A 23,834-nucleotide genomic window follows, 5' to 3' on the forward strand; every position below is an offset into this window, starting at 1 on the left:
GTGCATGCGGTACAAACAATGCACCTGTACTACAGTATGTAGATTGTACACATTAAGTATTCCATGCTTGTACAATAGAATAACTTGTTTTATTTTTTCCACAGAAGTGGGTAATGTAAATGAGTGATGTGGGAGGGAGAATGCTGTGTTTCTGATGGTGGTACCTTGCTTAACCTCATTAAGTTTAGAACAAGGGGCAGGGTTATGTGATGCAAGGTGCATTGTCTTGTCCATAGGATATAAGGCTTGGTAAAGGAAACATTCTTTATAAAGACACCAATGAGGCTGGAGAGGTGCATCCCCTAGATTGAAGACTTCTATCTTCTGCCCAGGTCCCAGGTCGGGATATTTCATAGTCTAAGCTGACACTTGAGGCCTAGCCACAAAGCTGTCTTTTTCATATTACCAGAGGAACAAGGAAATCCAAATACTTCAGGTAAATCATATTTATTCCTTAGCATATACTAATGGACGGCATCAATATATCGACCTCCAGCCCATGTGACCAATATCCTTACATCTTAATAAGTGATTACTTTGATAGGTTTCCAGAATTCATTGACTGTTTCAACTAGTGTAATAACTTCGCAGCTTTTGGTCACTGAGCTTTAATATATAGGGATATAGAAAATAGATATACAGTAGCGCACATTAAGGGTGATAGAACCAATAATGAACTTTATGAGACTAATTTATCAAAATACATATAATTGTCATAAGAGAGTTTTGTATTTAATATATCATTCTATTACTATGTGAGAAGCAGAAAATACAGATATTATTTCAATAGTAATTATTTCTGTTATTCAAATGATGTATATATAAAATCTAGGATCTATAGAATTATGTTCTGTGTTATACAGTTATTACACTGCTATGTATGTAGACGTGCTTCACACAGAATAGTTTATAAAACAGGTGCCAACCCCAGGGGCTGATTCATCTTTAAGCAAAAGAATCCTAGGATTTTTTTATGGTCATATCTTTCCTCTGCTGACTTTAGGTATTATCCCCTATGTCCCCTCTTTGCTGATATATTATTTAATATTGATCAATGCTCCCTTACAATATGGAATACTGACCTGTTTTTTTATTAATTATAATGAATCTTAAATATATGGTGGTTGAGCTGTTTGAGTCACACATTTATTTCTAATTTTCTGCATTCCAGTTATGCCCATCAGTATTACTGGTGCTATTTATATAAAGGTCATTTGGGGCACAATATAATGTATACATTTTCAGTAAAACATGTATACCATATTAGATATATTGTAAATTGTCTACATCAGATCTGCCCAACTGGAGGCCTAAGGGGTCTATTTACTAAGCAGTGTTAGGAGACAGAGTGAAAAGTGATAAGAAAGTGATAAGGTGCCAGCCAATCAGCTCCCAACTGTCATTTTTCAAACACAGCCTGTGAGATTGCAGTTGGGAGCGGATTGGTTGGCACCTTATCACTTTTCACTCTGTCTCCTAACACTGCTTAGTAAAATAGACCCCTAAGTCTGAATACAAATATGTAATCTTCTTAAGGTGACTAATTGGACAACACTTGTCGACAAAGTACCAAACCTAAATGAATAAGGCCTATGTGGGTTAAATGCTACTAAAATACATTTTTTTTCTAGCTTTGATACTGAAATGTATGCTTTTAGATGATTAATTGTTATGTTCTATTTTGCAGTTTGTAGTGTTCATAGCTTCAGCAGATTGCCTGTCAAGGGCTGATGGATTGCCCAACAAGTACTCCGTTCTCCATTGGAAGATTCAACATAGAGCCCGTCTCCATGTCTGACCGCTGCAGAAGCTGGGCTGCTACCAGCACACTTGAAACTAATAAGCATCTTTCTCATGAGGTTCCCTACTCTGAAAATAGGAGGCCAGGCCACAAAAAGGCCCAAGATCATGTTGCTGTAAATGAAATGATAAATGGTATCAGAGATAAACATGTTTTAGTCCATAGATCAGAGAGCTGCAATTATCAAACATATTCAGCAGACACAATTAAGGAGATAGAACTGACAAGCAAGTCTGAAAGTTTGGAGTCCCTAGAGTGTTCATCCGGCAGTGATGAACTATCATCTGGATATACCTCCACTACTGATGGGCTGGTTTTGGAGGTACCAGAAGAACATGTACAAGAAGCTCTCTATCACCTTAACCAATCTATTGAGGCATTTAATACAGGGCTTCAGATGATTCCTTGCTCCACAGGTAATCAGGAACCAGAAGTGGTGGGGAATTGTGGCAAGACCGGTAATTCTCTTGCAGCAGGAATTTGCCTTAACCCAGCAAATTTGCCTGTGTGTAATAAACTGATCACAAAAAGACAAATGGCCTATAACACCCTGGATGCCACGCCCAGACACGAACATTATGTCAACTCACTAGCACCCGGGAGACTAAAACGCAGTCGTCCATCTCTGGACATTCTCCGTAATGCCATAACAGTAAGTACAGTGGAATGTTCTGTGGTTTGTGGCTGTCTCTTGGTCCCGGATTTGCATCTTCTCATGTTAAGCACAGCTGTTTGTGTCCTACATCCCCTTCATCATTGCCCTGTCCATGGAGAAATTGTAATCCTAATCAAAATTATATTCTTCCTAATCTGTCAGGATGAACAGCAAATGGTTCCAGTCAACTTGAATGAAGATGTAGAAACATATGACAAAGAGAAGCTTGAATTGCATGAAGAGAAAGATGAAAAAAAAAAGAAACCAAAGGGGGGACCTGTTCGCTTTGGGTGGATTAAAGGTGTCATGGTATGTATAAGTCCTAATAAGAACTGGTTGCGTTTTGTTATGTTTTTGCCGTTCCAATATGTTTTGCATCTATAAATCATTACCCATGTAATGCTGCTTTACTTTTCTCTCAACAGATACGGTGCATGTTAAATATTTGGGGGGTCATCTTGTACTTGAGGTTACCATGGATCACAGCACAAGCTGGAATAGGTATGCCTATATATAACAATTATATATCTATAATTGATCGCAACATAAGCTGAAATAGGTATGCCCGAACGATTCTGTAGTCTTACTCAGCTGGCCGGCGGCCCAGCGCCGTCCATCATCGCGACCATTGATGGTCCCGATGGTGATCCCAGGCTGCGACCTCGGATGCAGTGCTGTGAACATAAATGCAGCAGGGGGTGTCATACACCTCCTGCTGCATTTGCATATCAGCAAGGATGGAATTACAAAGCTGCCTGCGTGCATACATCATATCTATAGCCTGCGTGGAGCTTTGCAATTGCGATCCTTGCTGAAGCACCCTCTCTATCCTGCATTGCAGTATGGAAAAATCATATTTTGGGCAGCATATTTTCTATCATCTATGGATACAATTTAGCACTAGAAGTATACATTTTTACTTTTTATTCCTGGAAAATAAAGCAGTTATCATTTACACCCCACATTCTGAATGCTTTGTCACATGTAACTAGTTTGCACAACAATAGAAAGCTGTGTTATCAGGTGTACACTTTTAATGCTGGTGTTTCTTCCAGTTAAGACGGTTTTCCCCCTACTCATATTTGTAGTGCAGTGGTTTGAAGTTTGAACACAGCATGCAACTGTTATGAAATTTGGGGGTCTATTTACTAAGCAGTGTTAGGAGACAGAGTGAAAAGTGATAAGGTGCCAGCCAATCAGCTCCTAACTGTCATCTCACAGGCTGTGTTTGAAAAATGACAGTTGTGAGCTGATTGGCTGGCACCTTATCACTTTTCACTCTGTCTTCTAACACTGCTTAGTAAATAGACCCCACAGTGCACTATGTTTCTGTCCCCTTTTTTAGTTTTTAATTTAATACATATAACACATTTCATCAAAGCTGTTTATATTGTTGCTCCTTTCTGCATTGGATACATAGGTTCTCAGAGAGCATATTAGTGTGGTACTCAAAGAAAATAAAAAATTAATGACTGTCCCTGATAATGTTAAATAAAACATGTACAGCAACTGACATAGTAATATCTGCAATATAGCATTTGAAAAATTAAAGTCACATGAAGACAGAAACCTCATCTTAACATTTGAGTCTATTATTTGCTTTAGCAATCACATTAATACAGTATGAACCTGCTTGTAAGGCAGGAATGCTGTAGATACAATGATGTTTTCCATTTGTGTTTAGGTCTGACCTGGGTGATCATTCTGTTGTCTGTTCTGGTGACATGCATCACGGGCTTGTCCATTTCTGCCATTTCTACTAATGGCAAAGTCAAAGCAGGTGAGTTTGTCCTGCATGTTCCGTTTCAATTGTAACACACTATCATGTTTCTTATCATAGATTACTATGAGACAGCTGGTGAAGAATAAGAATGCAATTACCTATTTCAGTGGTTCTTAAACATGTTCTTCAGATCCACACACAGTTCACATTTTCCAGGTCACCCAGCAGGTGCACAGGTGTAGTCATTCCTCTCTGACGCATTTTAAAAGATCCACAGGTGGAGCTAATTATTTCACTTGTGATTCTGTGAGGAGACCTGGAAAAATGCATTCTTTGGTGTTGTGAGTACCAGCTTTGAGAACCTGTGACCTAAAGCTGGCCACACATCTAAAGATTATCTGTCGAACCAGCCAACTAGTTGATTGGTTGGAAAGAAAATCTGGTAAGGAATACAATCAGCAATTTGCTCCCAAACGCCGGAAAATGGACAAAAACGGTTGTTTGAACAAATAGTTTAGATCAAACATTTAACAAACTTGTCTGAACAACCATTTTCATCTTTTTTCTGGCATTTAGGAGCAAATTGCTGGTCATCAGTTACTCCCATACGTTACCAGATTTTCATTCCAACCAATCAACTAGTTGGCTGGTTGGATGTAAATTGGTCTAGTGTGTGGCCAGCTTAATGCATAAAATGTAAATCTGCTGCATATAGAGTAAATATTGTTTGTTTGTTTTTTTTTGGGGGGGGGAGGGGTGTGCTTCTGTTTGCTGGGTTGTTATTATTGGGCTGATTCTGAGTTGATAGCAAAGCAAAAAGAGCAAGTAATTTTGCACCTTGGCAAAACCATGCAGGTGGGGCAGACGTAAAATGTGCAGAGAGATTTAAGGCCTGATTCAGAAGTGGGCGCTGTTACAACCACTCTTGCTTCTGTTGCCGGGGTCGCTGGAGCGATAATATGCAAATGCTATCTTCAGCCGCCCCCTGGTGTAGTAGCCTGTGTCTAAATGCTCAAGTCCTGAACTTACCACTTTCAGGGTATTACGCGCTGTAACACTGTCACGTGCACCATTGACACTTGCATCAGCCCTATGGCAGGTGCAGTTTTTCTGCCTGAACATGGCTCTGCGTCTGAGAACGCAGACGCCTTCATTGACACACCGTGGCACTCCCATAGCACACACAGTTGTACGGCGGGTATGCAGTAAGGAAGCCAGTGGTCAAAATGCCGACCGCCGGCTTCCCGACTGTGTAATCCCGACAGGGGACTAATGATAGGCGTTGAAATCCCGAAGCCTTTCATTATCCCTGCGCCGGTAGCCCGATGCCCCGCATACCGAACGAAGGTAAGCCAGGCGGCGGGGTTAGGCAAGGGGAAGGTTAGGCACCCCCGGGGGGAGGTTAGGGTTAGGCACCCCCCCCCCCCCGAGAGGGTTAGGTTTAGGCTGCGGGGACAGGGGGGTTAGGTTTAGGCACTTAGAGGGAGGTTAGGGGGTTAGGCACTAGGGGGGGAGGTTAGGGTTAAGGGGGGAAAGGGTTAGTAATGCTTACCTTAATTTCCTGTCGGGATCTTCACTGCTGCCGGTCTTCCAGCGTCGCGATTTGCACCGCCGGACATAGGTCTGGCGGTATTTCATACCGATCCCGTGAGGTGGGTACCTGAGCCGGGGCCTGTCTAGGGACACAGAAGTGCAGGAGAGCCCATAATGATGCTGCCACCACACACCCACTAGATGCACAAAAGGGCCTAATTCAGATGTGGGTACCGTTCCACTAAAATGCAAATGCAGCAAGAGTTGTCTAGGAAATAGACACCTGCTGCATACATCTATGATCCAAGAGCAGCATACGTGGATGCTGCTTCGTATTACCATCGCAACCATCTGCTACGATGGTCCCTGCCCTCAGTTATGTTGCGCAAGTTGACGCTTACACGGCCTAGCCATCTGAAACCCTCTACCAGTCCGTCGACACAAACTCTGGACTTGACATGCCTACAAAACGGGGGTGACCCTTCCCCATTTTTTAGGACGGCCCTGGACGCCACCACTAAACGCTGCAGCATGTCAGTCATTCTGGGGCTAAGGGTGTACTGCAAGCGTTCACACAGGACCCATTCTGCACATACGCATGTGCAGGCCTCCAAACATCGTATATGTACTTAAACCATCGGGTATACGTACATACCTAAATCAGGCCCAAAATCAAAACAATGGAGCTGTGACCCCCTCCTGTGGCCATGCTTGCCCCAGTACCAGGGTGCACCTGATGTCTCAGCAGCCCTGAATATGGGACCAATTGAAAGTTCTTCTAGGCCTCTGAACTATATCTAACATTATTCATTGTCCAGAACATTATCGTCCCACTCCCTCAAAGTGATATTTCCTATGCTTGTAGGCGGAACATATTTCCTGATCTCTCGGAGTTTAGGCCCTGAATTAGGAGGTTCTATTGGACTCATCTTTGCCTTCGCCAATGCAGTCGCAGTCGCTATGCACACAGTAGGCTTTGCGGAGACTGTTGGGGACCTCTTGAAAGCAAGTATCTCTATCTATCTATCTATCTATCTATCTATCTATCTATATATATATATAATCTCTTTATAATAATATTTTATAAACTAATCACAAAGTATACACAAAAATCAATGATGAAACATGTATTCCCTTCTAATTTTCTCAACATATCTAACTTTTGTTTGTTTCTGCTAACCCTTATCTGTGTTAGGAATATGATGCTGTAATTGCCGACCCAGTCAATGACATCAGGATCATCGGTGTCATAACTGTTACAGTACTCCTCTTAATCTCATTAGCTGGAATGGAGTGGGAAGCAAAGGTTCGTATCACTGCACATATTCTCTGAAATGCCGTCTTTGCTCATTAAATGTAGTGGTAAGCTGACTTTTACCTCTACATCTTTCTACAGGCACAAGTAGTATTCTTCCTGGTTATCATGGTGTCCTTTGTAAGCTACCTAGTGGGGACAGTCATACCTCCCAGTGAAGAGAAACAGTCCAAAGGGTTCTTCAGCTACCAAGGTAAAATCCCATAGTAAAACTGCCTATGATGCCTACTAGTACTAACATGTAACATAAACATAAATATCTGCATATTTTGTAGTATATCATCATATGCAGGACAGTTGTTATCTTATAAGGCTGATAATAGCTGCTATTTGCCATTTACAAATAATGGTGGTTGTTAAGTAACAAATTTATTATATGTCCCAGCCAGACACTATGACAATGTGTCATGTAACTCAGAGTTTCCAAACTCCGCCATTACAGTCCAGGTTTTAGGGATATCTATGCTTAACCAGATTAATTAGTGCCTCAGTCAGTTTAATCTAACCATCTGGACTCAAGCATGGATATCCTTAAAACCTGGACTGTAATGGCAGAGTTTGGGAAATCCTAATGTAACCAAACCTTTCATTCTCTCACAGGTTCCATCTTCTTGGAAAATTTTGTTCCAAACTGGCGTGGTGAAGCTGGAACATTCTTTGGCATGTTTTCCATCTTTTTCCCATCTGCTACTGGTATCCTAGCTGGTGCAAACATCTCAGGAGACCTAAAGGTAAATGGTCTTATAGTATGAGGGAATTCAATTAGGTGCGAGCTGGCTCCTGCAGACCCATACAGTGGAAGCAGACTGTCAGTGATGAACAGTCTGTTGCCATTTGTGGGCGGGGACTGTGCGGCGACCGACTCCGTTTCCCAAAACTGAGACGTGTTGCCGTCATTGGGGGGGGGCGGGGGCAGGATCTCCGTAGGCTGATGGAGATTACCTGGCCTCTTTGTTGTATCTGCGGCAGCCGGCTAAGTGACCCCATGGGTCACAGCCGGATTATCCGATGCTGCGTCCTTGGATGCAGCTCGGATAAGTAATGCATGCAGGAGGCGTGGTCTAATTACCATGTGCCACACCCTCTAAATGATGCTATTTGGGGGGAGCCTGTATGGCATGCCTCCCATTTAACATCAGGCTGGAGGCGAGCCCTGCACTACATCAGTACATCAGTAGCTGGGCTGTCCCCAGCTCTCTCCCTGCACTTAATGGATGCTGCGCACATGCACGCGGCATCCATTCTTGTTCCCAGGGGCTGCCACCGCCACACAGATGCAGCGGTTGATGTGCCCAACATCCCGACCGCCCGCAGGACACTTCGCCCCGCGGGTGGAACAGCAGGGCAGTGCCCGAAATACGGGACTGTCCCGCTGAAATCGGGAATGGCTGGGAGGAGTGTGCCCTCTATGGGGTGGCTCCACTATTCGATCGCACTGGTCGAACATGCCTCAAGCCGGCCCTGCCGTGGGAGCGCGCATTGTAGCTCATAGTGGCTACACACTTGCCGATGTGACGCTATGTCGGCCCAATCCGCCAGATCGGGTAACATATTATCTAGTGTGTAATCAGCTTAAGTTTGGGTACACATTAGATGATATATCATCCAATATACCAATTTGAGGCGGATCGGAATCATATATCGGGCACATCATCTAATGTGTATACACGATTGCGCACTCCCGCGCGACGTCAGCGGTGCAGTGCATATTAATGAATGACAGAATGAGTGATCGTTCTGTCTTTCATTAAATCTTCAATTTTGCATGGTCTGGGGTGAAAGGTAATCGCCCGACCATTGGCAAGATGGACGGGTCGTTTAATGTGTACCCAGCCTCAATCTCTCTGCACATTTTAAATTTGCTACACCTGCAGTGCAATATGGTTTTACCAAGGTGCATAGTTACTTGTTTTTTTTGTTTTGTTTTGTCTTGTTTTTTGTTGCTTTGTTCCCAACACAGAATCAGCCCCTATGTGTTGATTGTTTTTAAACACAAATATTTTCAGGATTTTTCCTAACTCCTCTTAACATTAATATTTCAGGACCCAGCAGTGGCCATTCCCAAGGGAACACTGATGGCCATATTTTGGACCACAATATCCTACCTTGCAATTTCTGCCACTATAGGTGAGTTATATCTGGATCAGTAAAATAATAAAGAATATTATCATTTTGTCAGATCGTCCATTCTAAACTCTTCTTCATCCTCCTATCTTCATTTAGGTTCATGTGTCCTACGTGATGCATCCGGAATTCTGAATGACACCATGCCTCTGAATGAGACAGACTGTGAAGGACTCAGTTGTCAGTTTGGCTGGAACTTTACTGCTTGTCAAGAAACAGAACTATGTCCTTATGGGATAGCAAACTACTACCAGGTCAGGGGGTTTCTCCATATATTACAAATCAGGTAATGGAATGGCAGTGTCTTGTTATTTTCATATTGGCTGAGACTAGGGTCTTTAAAACTGTATCACTAAGAGCAAACCATTTTTATAAAGGATTTCAAGAGATTTTTATGAATCTGCTTCCTTGATCCAATTATGATTTACCTTTATAGTAGTTTCACTGTCCAGTTCTAAGGCTAGAAGCAATTATTATTATTATCATTTATTTATATGGCCCCACAAGTGTTCCGCAGCACCTTACAAAATACATAAACAAATAGGTTGACCAGAGACATACAGTCCAATACAATACAGGACAAGGACATGGATAATATACATTGCTACATTAGTGACCATAACACACAGATAAGCAACAGAGCATAAGCAACCAAGTGTTAGGAGCCCTAGTGGTGAGTAAGAAGTAGATGAAACTAAAGTAGGGAGAAGCACAAGAGGGTAGAGGGCTCTGCTTGTAAGAGCTTACATTCTAAAGGGGAGGGGCAGACAAACAGGTGTTGCTCAGAAAAGTGTAAAATAGTTGTTGCACTACCTGTAGGTGATTTAGTTATATGCTTTCCTGTGCCTCGCATTAAATGACTGTTTGTTTGTTTCTTTGCAGTCGATGAGCTTGGTGTCAGCATTCAGTCCTCTCATTACTGCTGGGATCTTTGCAGCTACTCTCTCCTCAGCTTTGGCCTGTCTGGTGTCTGCTCCCAAAGTTTTCCAAGTAAGAGATTATGTTCTATACAGTATATCTATAGGTCATTAATTCCACTATCCCACCTGTGATGTTGTGACGAGTCATCTTTTCATTGTCTGCCTACTGAGACATAGACAATATGTGAGTTTTCATTGTACTCATTGTTTTCCATGTCAGGTACAACTCAGAGGCAAACGCTACTAAAGCTGCTTTGGAATAACAGTCAGAGTGTCACCTATATGTTCATAGTTACATTTATCTAGCATAAAGTATTTCTTTTATATTTACAGCTTTATATTCTTTATACAGTATGCACCATACCTGTCTGTAACACATCCTCCTTCTCTACAGTGCCTCTGCAAGGACAAGTTGTACCCCTTTATTGGATTCTTTGGGAAAGGGTATGGGAAAAACAATGAGCCTATCCGTGGATACATTCTGGCTTTTGTTATTGCTATTGCATTCATCCTTATTGGTAAGCATATATCTCTTACCACCACATCCAGGGATGTATAATGGTCTTCATTTACTCTATAGCTTATAATGATGTGCCAAACAAATGTAAATATAGTTATCATGCTACACTGTTATGGTATATCATCTCCCAACTGTCATCTCACAGGTTGTGTTTGAAAAATGACAGTTGGGAGCTGATTGGCTGGTACCTTATCACTTTCTTATCACTTTTCACTCTGTCTCCTAACACTGCTTAGTAAATAGACCCCTAAACTGTGAAAAGAATTAGATATATCATAAACTGGACTCTTTTGGCCAATTAGGACCTTTCAAACATATAAGTTGCCCATAATTTATACATTTCTACACTTAGTCCTCATTACTCCCCTGATTGAGCTGTATTCCATTAAACTGCCATTGAACAGAACATTAAGGAATTATTATAAGAATTCCAAGGTCTGTTGGTTACTCAGGACATTGTTCTTAGTCTAATCATAATAAAAAAGTAGAAAAAATGTTATACCATATTACCCTAAACCCCAAAAATATGGAAGTGGATACCTTTGTGTAAAGAAATACCAATAGAAATAGAAATATATTTAATGTGTAACAAGGAACAAAATACACTGCACATTTTATTTTTAAACACATTTTATGGGATTTTCAATAGGAATGAAAATATTCGTACATACACAAGTGTATAAGAGAAGAGAGACATTTCCAAATGCAGTTGACAATGTGCATATAAAACACAGAGAATTTACTCTGCACATTTTTTAACACATTTTAGTCAGTTAAATTTACAGATGTGATTAATTTCCATGTCAGTTTTTCATGTAAGCCTAGTGGTGAATTATCTTTACTAGATCTTACCCCTGCCATGAGCTGTATTAATATTCTTATAAATGTAATCTTATGCTTGGTAAAACCATAATTTCCCATTTAACTCTCATCCTAATCTCATCTCCACAGCTGAGCTAAACACGATAGCTCCAATTATCTCCAATTTCTTCCTGTGCTCCTACGCTCTCATCAACTTTAGCTGCTTCCATGCATCCGTTACCAATTCCCCAGGTAAAGATAAATGTGTAATATACTTCTGTCACAAGCATAATGTCTTGTCCATCTTCAGATGACTTCTATTCAATATTCCGAACTTGTCCTCCTGCATCATTCTGTAAATACCTTACTTTGCCGTTTTGGCATCTCATCAATGTTATCTCTTTTTTTCACATCATATTTTTTGTTGGTATTATCATGATTTGTTTTACAGATAATGGCCCCCATTTACTAACGAGTTTTATCACCAAAACGAGTGATAAATTTCACTGTGTATGATAAATGGTGCTCCAGCCAATCAGCTCCCAACTGTCATTTTTCTAATAGTTGACAGTTGGGAGCTGATTGGCTGAAGCACCACTTATCATACACAGTGAAATTTATCACTCGTTTTGGTGATAAAACTCTTTAGTAAATGAGGCCCAATATTTTTAAATGAACACACCTTCAGTGACAAATGACAATACATTACCTGTGACAGAAGGATTAGCACAGTGTTTTGCAATATGCATTTCAGAGTAGTAGTCCTTATATATTATTTTTTTATTTCCTACAGGCTGGCGCCCGTCTTTCCGTTACTACAGCAAATGGACATCCCTTTTTGGTGCTGTAGTGTCAGTGGTCATTATGTTTCTCCTGACATGGTGGGCAGCTATCATTGCTGTGGCTATCATTATTATACTGCTAGGTTATGTCACCTATAAGAAGCCAGGTAAGAGTGTCAGCCATTATGCTAAGGCTAAAGTATAACTGAATTGTGGTCACAGTTTGTTTCCAATGTAAGTGGTGGTAATTTAGCATTGACAAGCCTCCTTTCTCTTCTTGAATCTTAGATGTTAACTGGGGGTCCTCCGTGCAGGCTGGAGCTTACAGTATGGCACTGACCTACAGTATGGGCCTAATTGAAGTACAAGAACATGTCAAGAACTTTAGGTATTCTGATCAGTCTATGACAGAGGGTATCCGGATAGAAGATGGAAAATGTAAAGGTCAATAGTCATTGGGTGGTCACCAAATGATCGACAGGCAGTAGGTTGACAGGGATAAAAGGTTGACATGTACAAAAGGTCGACAGGCAAAAGGTCGACATGGTTAAAAGGCTGACAGGTTCAAATAGTTGACAAAAAATGGTTCACACATGTTTTTTATGGTTAGCGTTAGACACTTGGGGGAGGGTTAGTTTTAGGCTCCCGGAGGGGACAGTTAGGTTTAGGTACTAGGGAGGGAAGATTAGGGTTAGGCACCAGGGGGAGGGTTAGGGTTAAATTACAAAAAAAAGTGACCATTTTTGCATCGACTATTTGTGTGTCGATCTTTTGTCACTGTCAACCTATTGTATGTTGACCATTTGGTGTCAAACTATTAACTGTCAACCATTACATAGTCGATCTTTCATACTACACCTAAGACAGTCGACAGAAGCCTTGTGCTCTCTAGATGTAAAAGTTAATGCATTGTCAATGTCCCTTCAGGCCGCAGTGTCTCGTATTAACTGGACCCCCCAACTTTCGTCCTGCCTTGGTTGACTTTGTCAGTTCTGTAACAAAGAGCACAAGCTTGATGATCTGTGGAAATGTTGTCACTGTAAGTATTGTATTTATCAACCTGTTATCCTAGAAACCTAAATAACATGGGTGGAATATGGGCTCTAATGCTAACTTTGAATGTCATGTTGTGAGTACAGATAGGTAAACATTGCTGTCGACACAGTTATAAAACAAGGAATAGACCTATAGTTTATGTTATACCTAAAAATGGAAAATGTGGCACAAAGTAGGTCTATATTTTAATCAATGCTAATATCCACAGGACTCTGACAAGGTGCCAGACTCAGAGGGACATCTGCGGTGGTTGAACACAAGGAAAGTGAGATCGTTCTACACAGTGATTCGTGAAAGCACCTTAAGAGCTGGAGCCAAAAGCTTAATGCAGGTAGGGAAACTTATCACCTGGTTACAATGAGTTCCTTCTCTGCTGGTCATTATGAGCAATAGTAAAATAGTAAATTCTACCTACCCAGACTTCTATACCATCCTCTGCCACATTACATTACTATAGATGACACTAGCTACAGATGATGATTATTTTTTCACACTGGAGAAAAAGATCTTAGTTGATTGTCTTAGAATAACATAATGCCAACTGGAAAGTGCTGTATAATAAGATGTGTTAATACAATGACCATAGATCACTGAAAATGATAAACTAGTCTTCATTCAAATCCAATTATACTCAATGAAAGAGAGTCCAGAACAATGTTACTAACACATGATTCTAAAACGTTTTGTCCACATAGGTCTCTGGTCTGGGTCGTTTAAAGCCAAACACCATGGTGCTGGGTTACAAAAGTAATTGGCAAAAGGTTCCTGGGCAGTGCCTAGAAGAATATGTGGGAATCATTAAGTAAGTGGCCTCTTATTTCTAAAGAATTCCTTGTTTCTCAGCATGCATCTCCCTTTATTTCTGCATACTGCCCCCTGCTGTCCCATCTGCCACTGATAACTTTTTTCCTGTGGATATCCATCCTTGTGGTACAATATTTACTCCCTGTATTGTGCACCACTTTCTTTCTATACTTATTACTGTCTGTGTTGTCCATCACTTTCTTACTATTCTTTCCTTCTCTGTCTTCCAACTATTACGTCACCACTGTCCAGTTCATCCTCTTACTTTTATTATAAATAAAAAATTTTCTTATGACTTTTCCACAGTGATGTATTTGACTGTCAGTTTGGTGTATGTATTGTACGCATAAATGGAGGCCTTGATGTGACACAGAAGATGCAGGGAGAATGTAAGTGTGACAGGGGGTGTATTTCTTGTTCAATTTTGGCTCCTAACAAATACCGTACAAGTACCCTCTGGGCAGTGTTTAAGGCTTGGACTGAGCAGACAAATGGCTAAAGAAAAACTATGCTACAATACTTTGAGCTGGCTTGGAAAACAGGAAAACCAAATTTAATTCCTATGATTCATTTAAATTTGAAAGCGTAGGTAAAACATGCAATGAGAAACTTATTTGTCTGACATTAGTCTTAGAGATCAGCTGTTTAAAGAGTGATGTATTGCCTGAATATATGACCTGTTTATAGATGACTGTATAATCTTTCACATATGATTAACAGTATATTTCCTTGAAAAACTATTAAAGGTGCTACAAGTGTATATCACATTGAATACTTTCCTCTTCCCTTAGATAACATGGCATTCCAGGATTCTGATAATGAGGGAATCTCTGATAAGGAGACCGAAAATGGTATAGCTTTACATTCTATATTATGGGACCTTTATGAACCGCGGACGTGATAACCTGCAGAGCGAATGCTGTTTTGTGATGTCACACTCCTACATTTTTCACAAGTTTCATTGTGAAGCACATTTGTGCGCAAAACTGCACCCTCTGGTGAGAGGAGTTAGATGCATTGGAGAGGGTCTTTGCAGAATACAGATTAAGCAAATGAATGCTTCTATTTATGCAAGAGCAAGATTTATTTTCCGCATGAGATATTAATGATATAAATGGGTGAAAAGGGCTCATTTACAGAAATTCCCTGTGTAGTGAGAGGGATCACAGCCATTCTCTTCCAGTGAGAGTCCTTGTTCTTTCTCCCGTCTCAGACGTGCCAGAGACTTAGAGGAGGAATATAATGGGGTACAAGTTTGTAAAAGTGTTTAATTTTTTGGGTGATTTTGCAGCAAGATTCAAAGCAGCAATTTTATATTGCCACTTTAAATCCTGCAACAAAAGTGCTTAAAAATCTGCACTTCTAATAAAAAACTTGTATGGTCACATCCTGTATGTTTAATAGGACGTTTAAACAACATTCTAGGTGTATTTCAGCCAATGTAACAGACACAAATTCATGTGTATAGCTAACCAACAGGCACAGATTGATTTTCTAGGAATAGTTCCACGGACTGTGAGGACCCTCAAGCATTGAAAGTCCTTGCATTTTTGTGGTGTGTATATCATTGTTTGTGTCTCTGCTATACTCCATGATCTCATGAATTCATCTACTCTGCTCTATCTCCAGAACCTTCATATACAGTCCCAGAGATTACAGAGTTTATGAATCAGACCAATACTGAATTCCAGAGCCGCCAGCACAAGAGAAGCATCCACATTTACTGGCTATACGATGATGGAGGTATGCAGCAAGGGCAACGCAATCAAAAACTAAACACAGGATTTTTAGAAATAAACAACAAAATATATTTAACATGCTAACCAGTAGTTTGTGTATAGTCAGATACAATTGTAGTATGATAAGGCCTTAAATATTTACTCCGTTTCTTTTCTTCCTTTTACCACCTTCAAGGTCTGACCCTGCTTATCCCATACTTGCTAATGCGCAGAAAGCGTTGGAGCCAATGCAAAGTGCGGGTCTACATCAGAGGAACACAGGAAAATGCAGAGGAAGAGAGGAGAGAGTGAGTCATTATCGATAAGACTTATGAGTGCACACTTGACAGAGATTGGGTAGTAGCATTCAGAAGAATTGGACGATATGTTTTCAGTTTCCCTTTGTGATCTCTCCCTGCAGAATGCAGTCTCTCCTGGAGAAGTTCAGACTAGGATTCCATGATGTTGTAGTGCTGACAGACATTAACCAGAAGCCCCAACCCAAAAAGTAAGAATATGAAATTAATGCACTCTGATATCAGCCAGGCCCATCTTAACATATGGGCTCACTGGGCAGCTGCCCAGGGCCCCACACTTCTGGGAACCTACGAGCTGGTGCCTCCTGGGCTACTTGTAAGGCAGGTAGGGAATGCTACCCGACCACTCTGATTGTTGAAGGGATGCATCAAGCATCGCAATTTGCATGAGATACCTCCCGCCACTCATTGCATGCATGCCCAGGCCCGTAGAGCCAGAGAGGTCCCCTTTACACTGGAAGGGTGTGGCCTAATCGCAGGAGGCGTGGCCACACCCCTCGTAGGAAAAAAGATTTGCAGCACTGCACTGACAAAGGGGGCGCTGTAAGCCCCTAGGGGCAAATCCAGAGGAGTCCCACTGCACCAGCACATAGCTGGGCTGCTGATAGGTGAGAGGGAGAGGGGAGGGCGGCGGCAGACCCTGGCCCCCGCTGGGTCCCTCCAAAATAATTTGTACCTGCTCCACCCCTCTCGGCGCATACTGGTGTAAATAATGCCGGTTTGTATAAATAAATTCACAAAGGACAGCTCTCCCGCTAAGAGCTGTCCTTTGCGATAGGACATCCAGCTCTATGACCCAGAAGTCCTTCTGTGCATGCGTTGAGTGGCGCACGAGCCACAGGGGGTGCTGGAAGGGATACGATTGGATCCATCACAGGGGCATTGTCCACCACATTCAAGTCCCAGAATGTATCACATGAAAGCATGTGGAGATACGGCGCTTGACCGCAGGAGTGGCAAGTTGTGATTTTTTTTAATTTGAGGTCTATTTTTTATTAATTTGTGTGGGGGGGGGGATCTGGTATCTGCTTGTATTAATTGGGGTTGGCGTTTGATCTGGGGTATGATTTTATTAATTGGGGAGAGGAGGCAGTGGGCGTCCGATCGTAGGGTTCCAAGTGTATTGCTTTGACCAGTGCCTAAAATGCTGTTAAGACAGCCCTGATATCAGCTCCAGGGTCTTTAACCTAAAGTTGATGTTTTGTTTTTCTGTCTCTACTCAGCAGATAAGACGTTAACCCATATGCTATGGCTGCTATGGAGTTGAAAAGGAAATATTTATTTATTACATCTCGGCAAACATTTTTTAGCTAGTTCTAAATGAACATAGATTGTAACTAAAGCTGCATACACACACAACGATTTAGTTAATGAACGATTTTAGTAAACGATTTTTTCCCTTGAAAAAATTAACTAAAATCGTTTACTAAAGTTGTTCATTTACTAAATGTAATGAACGATTTTTATGAACTACAAACGATTTTTGCATATTAACTTAATGAAAATCGTTGAGTTGACAAGTCTGACTGAACTACAAACTACAAACGTGAACGCGCCTGAACAATAATCGTTCATCGTTTGACTCAGAAAGTGAACGATTTTTTCAAACGAATATCGTTTAACGATAATCATTCAAAAAATCGTTGTGTGTGTATGCACCTTAACAAATCAAACACATAAATAGAAAAAATGTGTATTGTATCTTATTTGTTGTGATTATGTCCACATTTGTGAATGTCTACATATTGCTGGTTGACCTAATGACCATATCGACATATCTGAATGTCAACTTTTCATACCATACCCTTAATCCTGCTCTTGACTAGCAAAAAGCTAAATGTGAGTATTTATGAAACTTTGGAGAAAACAAAACCCAACGCTTTTAAATATAAAATTCAGCGTGTCACATACAATCAGTGGTTTCATTTGTAAACTTCTCCTGTCCATACAGCATGCAGTTGTTTGAGGACCTTATAGCTCCGTATCATATTGAAGAGCAGAGTGAGAATGAATCAGAAATCCCTCCCTGGAGTATCAGCGAGAAGGATCTTCAAAACCACACATCGAAGGTACAAAAATGTATTTTCAATTAACTACAGCTAAATGTGCTATGACTGTATCCATACACGCACCACTTATATGGCTATGCAGTCAGTTCAGGTAATCACTTCTCATCCTTCAATATCTGTAAGATGCTAGTTTTCTTCTCTTTGTAACACAAAAACATGGCTATCCTCCCAGCCTGAATGAGCAAGTGTAGCTTCTTACTTGAAGTTGAAATCTCACAATATGGATTTATTTGATCTATTTTACCACAAGATTTGTACCTTATGCACATGCAGCTGATTGTACTTTTTCTAGGAAATATTTTTTATAACTGTCTCTTCCCTTTTGAAAATCAATAAATGGTGGGGGATTGATAAGGCTGCCACTGGAAGGCACTATCTTGCAGCTGGAGGAATTTGAATTTCACCACTGAAACTCATTACCAGAGATGGTCACATGATCGTTGAGTCAGAGTAAGGATGGCCATCGTTGGGGTGTCCATCGATGGCACACAAATCTATGGTAAACCATACCCCTCACTGGCCACTGCTGCAGGGGGCATGGCGGGCCATGGACCAATTAAAAATGGGGGTGTGGCTTAGTGGCCACTCATCCATCGACGGCAAAGAACAAATGGCTCTCTGCCATTGATGACAAAACCATTGGCCATCAACAGTTAATCATTTATGCAAGACAAAAGTGGGAAAGGATTTCAGGCGCTTCAAAACTATGCTGCAGCCTTTTTCAATAAAGGAACTTTCCCCAAAGATCCAAAGAAATGTCTATAGTATAAAAATTTTGTGAAAATTGGCACCAATTTTCACTAAATTTTTATACTATAGTTAATCATTGATGATTGCTAACTCTCGATGATCAATGGCCATCCCTAAGTCAGAGTAATCCCTCCATGTCCATCAGGGACGGCCAAATTCAGCCCTCAAGGACCAAAAACACTGTATATTTTCAGACCTGTGGATCTTTTTAAATGCGACAGTAATGTTTGCCCCTGTGTACAAGTTAGGAGTTATGGAAAACAAGTTAGGAGTCCTTGAGGACCTAGTTTGGAAACCCCTTATGTACAAAATTATACCCCTTTTACACCAGAGCTAAAACCCAGGTAGTTCCTTGGTGTAAAAGGGTTGGATTGCCTGGTGTGACCCGGCAATCCAACCCAGGTAACTTGCAGGGTTTAACACGGGAATAATCCATGAAACCCTGCAGTGTAAACTGCGCGATCCAGGCATGCCTGCCGATTGGCCCGGCTTCAGCGGCGCTTGAGATGAAGTAATCTCCAAGCGTCCACTTCAACACCGGAAAAGCCGGCTCCCTGCAGACCCGGCTCCGGTGTGAACGGTGTCAATTTAGGAATATGTTGGGTCGGCGACAGAGAAATTCCGGGTCTGATCCGGATTGGAAAACTGTTACAACCTCCGGGTCAGACCCGGAATTTCGGTATAAAAGCAGTATGACAAAGTGCAGGTGGATGGATTGTGCGGTCAACAAGAATACTGATAAGAGGGGCATTCGAAAGTTCTTCTACTTACTCCATAAAGTGCCAGGTTATTGTGTTGGGAAGTAATTGGCCAAGCAGTTTAAGCTTAAACTGGAATATGAAGCACCAATCACATCTCACAATGACTCCACCAATGGCCAAGAAGAACAGATCCTGCTTCTGTCGCCAGGAACACTTCCAATGGCTGCACGTCTGATGCCCCTCTGCTTTCAGCAAAAAAATACTTTCTTGACAATATAATTAATATAAGTCTTAAGAAAAGAGAGGAAAACAAAGCACTGATATGCACTGTGTTACAGTAACAAAAAAAATAAAAAATAAAATTTTTTAAATTGCAGCTGTAATCACCTTGTCAAGTAAGTCTACAGTACATAGTATGAGAACATTTTCATTGCTGGAAATTTCCCAAATTTTCAAAGAATAACATGTAGGTAAGCAGAAGGTTATATCAGAACTTCATATTGTGCGTGCACACATTGCAGGTAATTATGGGAGGAAAACCTTGATCATTTTTGCTTGCACTCCTATATGGGGAGAGGTTTTCCTGCTGGATAAAAAATCCTTTATTAGCGCACAAGTTCCCGACAGAACCTTTCCACTAATTGCTTCTCACCTTAGAATAACATAAAAATGACTACATATCACATTGTAGTGCACTAGATATTTGCAGGATGGTATAACTGGAATTGGAAATGTATCTGTCCAGCAGTGGTTACATGGAAATTGCTTAAAAATATCATGCGGATATCCTAAACTTTGATACTTTCTCATCCTCCTCCACATCAAATTGTTTTGTTCGCTGTACATATCCTGCCCAGAACTCCTTTTGTACATCTGTAGTACTATTTCTCTTAGGTAAATCACCAAGTCCAGTAGCTTTAAAGTTCTGAAGAAATCTTCTTGCTGTACTAGAATTAACATTCTTATCCAGTCTTAATGCAGAAATGACAGTATTAAAGGGGTCAATTCAATTAGGTGCAAGCGGGGCCAAGTGCATTGCCAGCCTTTCCATGCCATTGTAATAGAATTTTGCTGAGAACAGCACCTCATCTCACCCCCATATTACACATGCAGATTTTTGTACCTAGCCCTATGGGACTACCAACAAAAATCAACTAGTCCAGGCTACCGTAAATGCTGAATATACGTGCACTTACTTGTGCTGAGAGCCAACTTACAACTAATTAAATTGACCCCTAGGCATTTCACTTGCAGATTTGCCTGACTTTCTTGTTTTTACATTTCCTAGTCGGAACGATATGTGAGAATGAACGAGATCCTTCAGGAGAACTCAAGTGATGCCGCACTTATTGCAATGTAAGTTCCGTATTAGAAATTACTTTATCTATTATTCATTCTATAGTAGTGTATGGCTATGAGCATACTGGTATTAGAGAATACAGTATCTCCATCAATAAGTATTACGCAGACGAATGAAGGATGGGAGCTCATATGGAGATGCAGATCATGGCATAGGAGGAAGTAGAACATGCTCTGCCCTCTCCACAGAAATTTCTCGATGATCTTTATTTGAATTTCCATGTCTTCTGATAACGAAATGGACAGATTTGATGCCATTCTGTGAAATAATCAGACTGGTTTACAGTACGTATTATAAGTCAAAGAAAGAGTTTCTTACTCAATGCACATACCAGGGAATGAGTCATGTTCTTTATAGCCGAACATCGCAAAGAACCCTCTTTGCCACAACGCATACAATTGTTCTGTTGAAGTTTATTTAAGATGTTGCAGTAGTTATTTAGCTAGTTTCAGCAATAATACTGTGTAAATAGGTATATGTTGATTTCAAACCCCCCTGCACCATTGGGACAGTCCTCCAAATATAAGCTGTGTCAAAAAAAACTTTACAATACCCCAAAAAAGTACTTTCATATTGGTGGCGAAAAAGTGCAAAGTTGCGGGACAAACTTAAAAACCAGCGAAATAGACTTCTGGGGGGTCCCCAAGAATGGGGCAGGTGTTTTTATGATTGCAGGTGTTTGTGGCAGGTGGAGTTTTGACGTCATTTAAAACTTCACTTTAGCAACTTAAAAATATGCTAGCACACATTTTCATGTACCCCACATTTGCTGGGAGTAGTTATTTTCTCCAAAAAATATTGCATAATGCTATTCTTCACCACTTGTGTTAAGTTGTGACAATTGGTACCAATTAGCACATTAAGTACCACAAATACCTTCATTAGGGCTAATTGGGGGCATCTCTAGTGAACCCCAATGTTAGTGAATCTCTTGGGGCGGGTTCAGGCCGATTTCCCCATTTCTGACAGCACTTTGCACCTGTTCTGACATCGTGGCTTGCAGTTTTCGCGTCCTTTGGAATTGAATTGGGCGAATAGCGGGGGGCACCCGAAAAGTTTCCGCGTCCAAAACACGCGATGTAGGCAGAAAGTAAATTCTGCAGATGGTGGCAAAATTATCGCAGCTAATTGAATGGGCCTTAGTCTTCTATGTATGATATGGATTACAGTCCGATAAACTTTATATATTTCAAAGTTATGACAAATGTTATTACACAAGATTTCTCTTGTATGTTATCAACTATATTTTTCCACAGCCATAAAACATGTCATTTAAAATAAACCAAGACATATGAGAACGGTCTAACAAAGAATGGAATGGGTGTTTTTGGAAATATAAATCACCATTTTAATGCTCTCTCTAGTACAGATTTTGTTTAACAAAACAAACTATCCATTGGTGGCTAATTGTTAACATTACATGTGCTGTTTTATTTTTGCAGAAGCCTTCCCATTGCAAGCAAATCAGACTGCCCCAGTTCCCTCTACATGGCCTGGCTCGAAAGCCTATCACGTGACATAATGCCACCAATCATCTTCATCCGTGGTAATCAGCAGGACTCGCTCACAATATACTGCCAATGAGGCAAGAGCATTGATAGGAAGAGGAATGGTACCATCTTGTGGCTATGATTGAAGTTAAGAAATTCCAGTGCATTTATGGAACTGAAAATATTTTTAATTAGTAGCTTAAGTACAACTATTGTGTATTACTGAGATGAGAAAACAAATTCATAACCATAGGAAACTATATGACAGTGGATACTTTGGCATTTCAAAAGCTTTTTTTTTTTTTCTAATCAGCGATTAACGGTATCTCTTTTGAATTACTGTTTTTAGAGCATAAAAAGAAACAGATTAAACACATTGCCTTGTTAAATATTTTACATTTTAGTGGAAGAGATATTGTCTATTCACATTGTAAACCTGTAATATATTCTGTAAATAAAACTCAACTTGTAATAATTGAATTGTAATCTGAAGAGGTGAAAACAATACATTTATATTACTTATTTAAAGCTCTTCAAGATCACAGCAATATAATAATTTGTGCAGTGTTTCACACTATGGCAGTGGTTCCCAAACTTTCTTAAATCACAGCACCCTAGGTTATCAGCATTGTTTTCATGGCACCTGTAGGCAAAAAGTTTCTAATTGAGAAATCCAGAAAATATTACATTAAGAAAACTGTGCCAACCTGTCATCCTTAGGCTTGGTAATGTGGTGGTCGACAGGGTTGCACTTCTGTTTGTTCACATTTTAGGATAGGTCAAACCAGTGCTGCCGGCTGCCAATCACATTCACATAAATATTTAGATTTAGTTCTGGACCACCAACCCATGGCAACACTGCAAAATGCCCCATGGCACCCAGTTTAGGAACCACTGCACTAGGGGGTAAAATTACTAAGAGGCACTTTTCAAAGCCACCGCGTCTTTTCCTCCCGTTTTTGTATGGAAGCCCGGGATCACTTCTGTGCTGCACATATGGACTTATTTATTTAAGCAGATTTTATTACTTAAATTGGGCACCTGTAATGGACAAGCACACACTGAAAGCAGACATTATGTGGGCCAAACCATTTACATACCTCCCAAGACTCAAATTTGTGGCAATATATACCCTGCCCCAATCCACCCACTATGTGATGAGACACTGACAGTTTTTCATGTTAAGTCCAACCCATTTTCAGAACTGTTCTGCCAAAATTGGAACAGTTGGGAGATATGAATTTACAACCAACTGGTGATATCTCTGAGGTATGAAGCCTCAGTGAGGTCATCAGGTCCTAGAAAATATTTAGCTGCTTCATGTGTGTATATTGCATGATTATTACAGAGAATACAAAGTTGAATCAGTAGATTATTAATCAGGACAAATATATA

At 40.7% G+C, this 23,834-nt stretch overlaps 1 protein-coding gene across 1 annotated transcript; it reads left to right on the plus strand.

The window, feature by feature from the left end:
- Positions 1 to 1,730: 1,730 nt before the first annotated feature.
- Positions 1,731 to 22,806, plus strand: LOC148526504 (solute carrier family 12 member 3-like). The gene is made up of 26 exons (XM_088470201.1): positions 1,731 to 2,453; positions 2,619 to 2,765; positions 2,882 to 2,957; positions 4,141 to 4,236; positions 6,578 to 6,717; positions 6,908 to 7,018; positions 7,109 to 7,220; positions 7,628 to 7,758; positions 9,070 to 9,154; positions 9,251 to 9,405; positions 10,034 to 10,141; positions 10,466 to 10,589; positions 11,543 to 11,644; positions 12,186 to 12,341; positions 12,463 to 12,562; positions 13,102 to 13,213; positions 13,439 to 13,561; positions 13,926 to 14,032; positions 14,341 to 14,423; positions 14,826 to 14,885; positions 15,664 to 15,777; positions 15,949 to 16,060; positions 16,174 to 16,260; positions 18,021 to 18,138; positions 20,878 to 20,945; positions 22,392 to 22,806. Exons 1-26 carry the CDS (start codon positions 1,731 to 1,733, stop codon positions 22,531 to 22,533), a joined length of 3,492 nt encoding a protein of 1,163 aa, XP_088326327.1. The 3' UTR covers positions 22,534 to 22,806.
- The last annotated feature ends 1,028 nt before the right edge of the window (positions 22,807 to 23,834 follow it).

Source organism: Taudactylus pleione, unplaced genomic scaffold, assembly GCF_031769625.1.
Source record: "Taudactylus pleione unplaced genomic scaffold, aTauple2 ptg000095l, whole genome shotgun sequence".
NCBI classification, from domain to species: Eukaryota; Metazoa; Chordata; class Amphibia; order Anura; family Myobatrachidae; genus Taudactylus; species Taudactylus pleione.

Excerpts from the sequence above, each read along its gene's own strand:
- LOC148526504 (XM_088470201.1), top strand. The coding sequence starts at position 1,731 with ATGGATTGCCCAACAAGTACTCCGTTCTCCATTGGAAGATTCAACATA. Across the intron at positions 14,033-14,340 it reads GAATATGTGGGAATCATTAA|TGATGTATTTGACTGTCAGT; the intron begins GTAAGTGGCCTC and ends ACTTTTCCACAG. Across the intron at positions 14,424-14,825 it reads ACAGAAGATGCAGGGAGAAT|ATAACATGGCATTCCAGGAT; the intron begins GTAAGTGTGACA and ends CTCTTCCCTTAG.